Source organism: Paroedura picta, chromosome 1, assembly GCF_049243985.1.
Source record: "Paroedura picta isolate Pp20150507F chromosome 1, Ppicta_v3.0, whole genome shotgun sequence".
NCBI lineage: Eukaryota > Metazoa > Chordata > Lepidosauria > Squamata > Gekkonidae > Paroedura > Paroedura picta.
In genome coordinates, this window is record NC_135369.1 from 25932409 (window position 1) to 25941285 (window position 8877).

General features: G+C 48.6%; 1 protein-coding gene across 1 annotated transcript in view; it reads left to right on the forward strand.

Moving 5' to 3' along the window:
• The first annotated feature begins 481 nt into the window (after positions 1–481).
• RELA (RELA proto-oncogene, NF-kB subunit) overlaps positions 482–8877 on the forward strand; it is a 29417-nt gene continuing 21021 nt past the window's right edge. Inside the window, exon 1 of the mRNA XM_077329469.1 lies at positions 482–762. Within this exon, the coding sequence (XP_077185584.1) occupies positions 708–762 (55 nt within the window). The 5' untranslated portion in view covers positions 482–707. The remainder of the gene's footprint in view (positions 763–8877) is intronic.

Genomic DNA, 8877 nt, shown 5'->3' on the forward strand with positions numbered 1-8877 from the left:
TGGAAGGGGCAATGCAGGCCATCTAGTCCAACCCCCTGCTCAACGCAGGCTCAGCCCTAAGCATCCTAAAGCCAACGCGCTGGCTGACTTTGGGCCCCGCACGCCCACTCAGCCCATCCTGTTTCACAGTGCGACAATGGAGGGGAGGGGCACGACAGAATCTGCTTGGGGTCCCCATCGGGGAGGCCCCGGTGGTGTCGGCCTGACTCCACAGAGCGACGTCGGAGCCAGGGACCCCTTCCAGACCCACGAAGGCGCCTGCAGGAAACGAGCATCCCCGGCAAGGGCGCTGCACGGTTTGGGCTTTGCAGACAACCCACCGTGGACCTGCCACTGCAGCCCCCGAGCCGCTCCCCGCCGCGCCTCCGGCTGCGACCTTGTCTCGCACCTGAGGGGGGGGGGGGCGATTTGCATAAGGGGCGGGGAGAAGGGCGCGGCCTCCCGGCGCCAGGCGGAGCGTTCGCCGAAGGGGCGGGGAGAAGCCTGGCGCTGGGTCACGTGGGCCAGGGTGTTTCCTCCGCCCTGGCCGCCAGCCCTTGCCGCTAGAGCTCCGGCGCGGGTCGGCCGCGCCTCTGCTTCTGCCTCTGCGCTGCCGCCGCGGCTCCGCTCGGCTGCTCCTGTTGCCGGAAGGGGGAGGGGTTAAGGGCGCCCGGCCGGGCCCCGATCCTCGCGCCGCCTCCCCCCCTCGGAACTTCCGCCTTCCTGCCATGGGGGACCCTCTGGCCCCGCTCCCGACCGCCTTCTCCACTCCGACCATGGACGGTGAGCGCCAGGCCTCCCTCCCTGCCTCCCCTCTCCGTCGGGATGCCGACCCGTGACAGCTGGCTGTCTTCCAGGGGGGCTGCTCTCCCGCTCCGGGCTGCCTGTCTGGGCCTGAGCCCAGCGCGTCTCAAAATGTTTGGGAGGGGATCGTGTTGGGGGAGGGGGAGGGGAAAGGGGGATATCTTTCTCTCGGATTCTTGATTTTGAACTCTGTGGGGTTGAGGGGGGATCAGAGGTGGTAGCTGGGCGTAATGGTGAGGTGTTGGGGGGTTGGTGGTACAGGCAGGGGGGGAGGGAGCTCTTGACCCTGGACCCCCCCCCTCCACGTCGGTGCATTGGTTTCTTCCAAAATCATCCTTGGAAAATGCCCTTTCTCCCAATTTGCTTTGCATCTTTTCCCTGCCCTTGAGGTTTTAGGTACGCTGTGGTGCACCTGCAGCACTTGGGAATAGTAATAAAGGAGAGATTGTTGTGGAGCATATACAGAGTGCTTCTCTCTCACCCCGCAGTGGATGCCTCTAACTTGGGCAGAGGAGGGAGGGAAGGATCTGGCTCCCAGCTTGGGGGGTCAGTGTTACGGGTTGTCTTGGACAAAGAAGAGTTGGCCTTTAAATGTAAGATCGGCACAGAAGTCCCTTGGGCTCCTGCATGCTTTTCAAGACTGGTAATTGGTATGATTGTCAGGCAAGCTCGCCCAAAGTGGGATGGAGATTGCTATTCCCTGCCCTTTCTTAATGTATGGTGCGGTGTGAGTGTGAAAGTTCCTTTTTCTTTTGGATGGTAGGATATGATCATCTATCAGGGAATTGGCATTACCTTTCTTTCAACTACCCAGGCTTATGGCTGCTGTTACATCTTGCCGTGTGCATGTCACAGTCTTTTAATTACTTAGATTTGTATGTTGAGCTTCTACCCACTGATAGGCTGGCATTTCCACTTGGACACACAATTTTTTCATGGCAGTGAAATAAAGCAAATCCTGTTATCACATGTGATCTCTCAAAAAAATTATTTACTGGAATATTCATATATGTAGATTGGCAACCCAAAAGTGTAGAAGAACTCTGTAGAATGAAATTCTGTATGCTAGTGCTGTGAAGAAGGCCTGCCTTTCATTTGCCAGAATCTAATGAGATATATCTAAACAGGAAAGTGCTGAAAGTGTGTGTGTGTCAGTGTTATCCAAAATATTTAGTCATTAGCACTTACCTGTGAATACTGATGCTCCCAAGTTGACACTTGTTAATGTCCTAAAACAGGGGTAGTCAAACTGCGGCCCTCCAGATGTCCCATGAGCCCCTGCCAGCATTTGCAGTTTGACTACCCCTGTCCTAAAATGAGGGCAAGTGGCTGTTGTGGGAGGCTATCAGTATCCACTAGTATACCTCTGAGATTCTGGTTGTTACCCAAAATTCAACTGCAGTTGTTAACATTTACTACATTTCAGATGCTCCATGTCAGAAAGGTATATTTTTTTCTGTGCATTTGGAGGGGGTGGGTTATGTTTTCAGAAACAAATATATCAAATAGGTGGTAGTTTAGAATATATCAAGTATCAGTACCTGCTATTTGATGGCCAGGCATTTCTGCTCCAGTGTTTGGCTCAACACACTCCTGATTTGTATGTTGAGCTTCTACCCACTGATAGGCTGGCATTTCCACTTGGACACACACCCTTGTATTTGTGATGAGGTATCATGGGTAGAACTGGTACATGAGAGATCCAGGTTAAATTTGATATGAAATTTGCTGGATGACTTTTGACCCGTCACTTCCTCTTAGCCTAAGCTACCTTGCAGTGTTGTTCTAATGATAAGAGAGAAATCGTATATGCTTCTCTGAGATCCTTTGGGAAAGGGCAGGGTAAAGATAAACTAGTTGGGCTGAAGTGGAAAAGGCAGAGAGGCAAATCACTGCAGTGGTCTGTCTCTTAGCAAGGAGTAAATGAAGAGTCTGTATTCCCAGTGGCTCAGCAGTTTTAATGAATGCCAGCTTCTGAGTTCAATTTAGGGTGTTGTTTGGGTACACATTGTGATTCGATACGACGCAGAACAGGGTGGAAATTTCAGTCTGCTGAGAATCTTGATTTTAGTGTGTAGAAAAAAAGTTTATTATTAAATTTCTTGACTGCACCCTCCCTAAAGGAGGGGGGGGGGGTTCATAACAGTTGTTGTTAGGTGCGAAATCGTGTCCGACCAATTGCGACCCCATGGACAATGATCCTCCAGGCCTTCCTGTCCTCTACCATTCTTCGGAGTCCATTTAAGTTCACACCTACTACTTCAGTGACTCCATCCAGCCACCTCATTCTCTGTCATAACAATATTAGCATAACAATATTAGCATTCATAACAATATTAGCATTTAAAACCAACACTCAATAAAATTCAAAAATACACTACAATTATTTTTTTAATTATTTCAAAAAATTCTCCGTCTTCTGCCATTCCGCCAATTTATTCAGATTGTCTTTTTCTTGCTGGCGAGTTTTCAGCCATATTGATGGTAACAGGCTGGAGGGGGGGGGGGACCTACAATGGTTGAGCCTAGGGGAAGAGAAAAAGGGAAAGAGGCCCTATGTAGTTGCCCTGGCTTCAACTGTAGGCCCCGTGGAAGGGTGTCCTTTAACAGGCCCTGTGGACTCTTGACTGTCCCGTCAGGGCCCGGATCTCCACTGGTTGAGGCCAGGTGAATCCCTCTGGGACCAGGGACCACCAGCAAGTTAGTATTTGCTGAAGACTGAAGGGGTATAAGAACATGTTTCTACTCATAAACAATCTCCTCCCCAAAAAATCCCTGCTTATAGTAAACAAATCAGAGGGGAGAGGTTGAGTGCATTTGGTTTTCTGTGTCCAGAGGGATTTTAGATGGGCAATATCCAAAAAGACATCTTCTGCCCTATATCTGCAGTCTGAAGTAGTGGTGTCCAGCATTCGAGTCCTTTGGCCGATGCTATCAAGTGTGGTTGTATGATTTCTGGGCCACAATGTCAGTGCCTGTTACTTCTATGGATCTCCAAAAAAAGACCCTAGAATAGTTAACAGATTATATAAATATACCCGATTCATAGTAGTTGCTGAACAGTTTATATTTTATTCTTTCTCAAGTATTTCTCCGTCTTCCTTCTGTTTGGGAGGGAACACCAGTCATGGGGAAAGAGTCCGGTCCTTAGTGGACGTGGCTCCCGAACTGCAAAACTTCTCCCAGAATTCCAAGCTTTCTTCTGAAATTGGAATAGTTTCTCTGTGCCAATAGACATTCAGTTGGTTCCATTTTTGTTGTTAACTTCTGAACGGCTAGATGGTGCTCTTCTGACATATATTTTCTCCTTGATTTCATGGCACTGCATTTGTGGTTATAAACTTGGCACCATTTGAGTTGAGTGGTAATGTCATTTTTAAAAAGACTGGTCTCTGCCCCAAGGAGCATACAGTTTAAGTTTTGCCATGGTGGCAAGAGAATGGCAGGGAAAGGAGAGGCGAAAGCAGTCGCCTTTGAGCCCCAGTTGCTTGGAGAAGGTTTCAGAGGGAAGCGGTGCTGGCCTGCAGCACAGGAACAAGAGTCAAATCTAGTAGTACCTCTGAAGGTTTTTATGGTGAGAGCTTTCAGGGGTCAGAACTCTCTTTGTCAGATCCACCTGGATGAAGTAACACGTATTTATAAGGGCTGCAGGAGAGCTACTTTCTTCCTTTCTTCTTCTGATTTGTGGAGATCCCGTGTCCTCATATTATTGGCCTGGTGATGGTGGGTCTCATAGGCGGCACCAAGGCCTCAGTCTGGGGCTCTCAGGGCTAAGCTGAGTCTCCAAAGTGGAAGTCCTGCCAAGAAGGGGCCCCTGCCAGGCTTCCACTGCTCAGTGAGGAGAAGGGTCCCTGTGTATGCTCAGAGTCTTTCTCTTCTTTGATACTGTTTTAACAAACCCCAAGGTTTAGATCTGCTGTGAAGGCCATTTCTGATCTTTTTTATGGATTGCTCTATGCAAGCCCTTGAGTTGTTGTTGTTTTTAACTCTCACTAGCGATGCATATTTGCTCAGGAGGACAAAATAGTATTAGACAAGAAGTGTTTGATCTTCTGGCCTCTCTGTGCCCCAGAGACAAGGAGCGGAAAGAGAGAACCAGTTCCAAAATAGAGTTGGCGTTGCTTCAGCACTGCTACAAGGGAGGGAGTGAATGCGTGGGTTTTTTCATTCACTTTTTCAATTATAAACCTGGTAGCACCACTTGAGTGGGTGACGAGCTCGGTCCATACATCTTAAATGCAGGTGGATAGGTTTGACTGAAGCCAGAATTCAGCCCCCTAAACCCTTGCTCCGGGTCCCATAAATATAGTTGCTGGGAGACTAGGGGTAATGGACAGCAGGGCACTTTGCTCCTCCCCTTCCCGGAATTCTCTGAAACAGGCCTTGATCCTCTGCCAAAGTTCCCTGGCCTGATTCCAAGCATCTCCAAAGCCTGTCCCGAAGTGAAAGACTTATGTGTCCAAAGGCTTGGAGGAGAGGTGGGGCCAGTTGCACCAGCAAACAACAACCGGCTACCAAGTGCTAGCAAAATTTGCCAAGCAATGCCCCTACAAGACGTGATTTCTGGGCACCTACGGGGTGGATTGCCATTTGTCAACAAGAAAACACAGCTTCTTTCTTCCCCTCCTCCCCATAAATCTATTCTCCATAAATCAACTTTGAAGTTGATTATTAGGGGCCTTGTGGTAGCTCGTGCAGTAAAAAAAAAACCACCTTAACCTAATGGTCCAAGATTTGAATTGCCGGGTGCATAACGGAAGCCTTAATTGTTTTTAAGCTGTTCTGTCCAGGTACTTCATTGGGAAGGTTTCACACTAACTTTGGCTTGATGGTACCCCCCCTCCCTCCCGAGAAGTGCTGTCTAGCCTCAACTGTCTTATGGCAACTCCATAGGGTTTTTGAGGCAAGAAATGTTCAGAGGTGGTTTGCCATTGCGTGCTCCATGTCATGACACTGGTATTCTTTTGGAGGTCGCCCATCCATTTACTAGCCACCCTTATAGCTTCCGAGATCTGATGAGATCAGGTAGCCTGGGCTACTCAGGTCAGGGCTTTTGGGAGTATAAGAAAAAGGAGGGAGAAGATATCCCACTTTTCACTACCCGAAGGAGTCTCAAAGCGGCTTACCATCGCCTTCTCTTCCCCTCCCCCACAATAGGCACCCTGTGAGGTAGGCGCGGCCGAGAGAGCTCTATTACTGCTCTGTGAGAACTGCACTATCAGGGCTGTGATGAGCTCAAGGTCACCCAGCTGGCTGCATGTGGAGAGTGGGAAATCAAACCCAGCTTGCTGGATGAGAAGCCGCCACTCTTAACCACTACACCAAGCTGGCTGTAAGCAAAGGAACAGGTGGAACTTGGCTCATGGTTTCTTTAGATGATTTATATGTTGTCTCTGTGAGCCTCCTGGAAGTGGCTGGCAAGGAAAACAATAAAGACCAGGACAATAAAAACAGATCTTGGCTAATATAACAAGCCAAGTCAATAAAATAAAAGACCGAGTGAAAACATACCAGTAAAAACAGCCCAGGGTGTAAGAGCACATAAGAGAGTGGGGTCCCAGTGGCAGGGATCAGCATTATCTCTGAGCATGCCGAGAGTACTGAAGAACTGGGGTTAGAGATGGAACTCCAGGAGGGTCTAGGTCTCAGCACAGTTCAACACAATGCGTGTTTTTCTTCCTTGACAAATGGCTGAGTCATCCCATAGCATTTGAGGTCTGCATTGTTTTCGTCCCTGGTTTGGGATGGAGAAAGTGGCCTGTGCGCAGATTTCCTTTGCCGACTCTCTCCTCTTGTAAGATGAGGTTCTAGAGTCACCCAGCCACTGATACATTTGTGGGACAAAAGCTGCCCCTGGAGTATTTTTCGACATTTGAAACTTGGATGCGCATCTGTTGCAGACTTCCTCTTTTGGGCTTTGTTGTTGAATCTCAAGGCCTCTCGGTTGAAACTCCTCTGTTACAGACTGTGGGCAGGGTTTGTTGGTGGTTGTGCTCATCTCAAGGTTTCTATCCTGACATTCCTCCAAGGAACAGAGCGGCAAGAACCCTTTTCACGTGTGCAAGACGACAAGGCGGGAATGAGCCGATAAGACACCAAAGGGGCAAAGGGGATGTACTGATTGTTGCTGGGTGGAGGATTCCAATCTTAAATATTTAGGGGAGAAGCTGTGGCTCAGTGGGAGAGGATCTGTGTGTGGAAGGTCCCAGGTTCTAGCTCCAGCATCTCCAGGTGAAAAGTGCGTATTGATCACACCTACAATTCGTGGCTAGCCTGGGTGGATAAAACTGACTTTGATAGACCAATGGCTTCATCAGTTCAGTATTCCTTTGTATGGGAGGGGGGACTTCATGCAAGTAGAAAGCTAGCACGGCAGGTAGAAAATTTATCTCCCCCTACACACATACTATCATTTGGACAGCTAGATTTCTGTTTCCCAAAGTTGTTAACATGGGGAGATTTGGGGACCGTGAAGCATTTATGAGCCACCTTGTAGATAAAGTCTCGACACTCGGCCATGACCTTCCACCAGCTTTAGGTATGGAAAAGAAACTAGAGACCCCTTGGTTGCCTTTGAAGGATACACTAGACAGCTTCAGAAAACCCTCGCTAAACAAAGTGGACAGGAAACTGACTTCAACAAGGCCCACCACTTGCCCCCTAGATCCCTGCCCTTTGTGACTTATCAAAAGGTCAGATGCAAGGATAGAGGCCCTCCCTCCGGGAAATAATCAACCAGAGAATTCCTGGAGGGGCTGAAGGAGGCAGCCTCTGCTGAAGAAACCATCCCTGGATCCGCGGGAGCCCACCAACGACTGCACTGTCTTGCACTTGGCATTTCATCGGAAGGTGGTAGAAATGGCTGCTGTGGACCAACTAACCAAGTATAGAACCGTGGATTCCTCAATGTGGACTCAGAAGAAAAAAGGAAATCCCAAGGCACAATGATAAAGTAGACTTCTCTATGTTTATAAGTGAAAAGGTTATAACATAAAGTCTAAATGGTCAAACATATGATCAAACATAAAGAGTCAACCAAAACGGGATCCTAGGTTAAGTGATCCACTTTCTGGGAAACCCCCAGATGATTATGAGCATTTTGCCAATGTGATACTACAACTACTACTATGACAGTATATTGGAAGAGCAACCACTGACGAAGATAAAACAGAAAGCGGGTCACTTAACCTAGGATCCCGTTTTGGTTGACTCTTTATGTTTGATCATATGTTTGACCATTTAGACTTCATTATAACCTTTTCACTTATAAACATAGAGAAGACTACTTTATCATTGTGCCTCGTGGACCAACTAACAGCATTCGTGGAAGAAGCTTCAGTCCTAGACTCAGCTCAGTCATGCTTCCTGCCTGGCCTCCACTGCCAGATGGACCAAGGCAGGTCAGTGCTGCTCATTTTACTCGACCTCAGCAGCATTTGACACAATAGATCACGGTAGTATTTGACACAGTAGATCACAGTAGATCATCAGGCTTCCTTGTGAGGTGGTGGGTTCTCCATCTTTGGAAATTTTAAAGCAGTGGCTAGATAGCCATCTGACAGAGAGGCTGATTCTGTGAAGGCTCAAGGGGGTGGCAGGTGACAGTGGATGAGCGATAGGGTTGTGAGTGTCCTGCACAGTGCAGGGGGTTGGACTAGATGACCCAGGATGTCCCTTCCAACTCTATTATTCTATGATTCTACGATTCTATGAACTGATCTTTGATACCTTCCTCTCCAAGGAGGAACAGATTGTAAGAGTAGCTCAGCTGGCATTATTCCATCTACATCACACCAAGCTGCTAGTGCCCTACCTGGCCCCAGAGATCCAGGTGACGGTGACCTGTAGGCTGGATTTCTGTAACTCACTCTACACAAGCCTACCCTTATCCCTGATCCGGAAACTCCAACTGGTGCAGAATGTGGCAGCCAGGGTTCTCATGGGAACATCTTGGAGGGCCCACATCCAGCCCACACTCTCAACAGGTATACTGGCTACCAGTTGACTACAGGGTCAGGTTTAAGGTTCTGGTAATCACCTTCAGGGCCATACACAGGCCAGGCCAGGAGTATCTGAGAAACAGTCTCAATACCT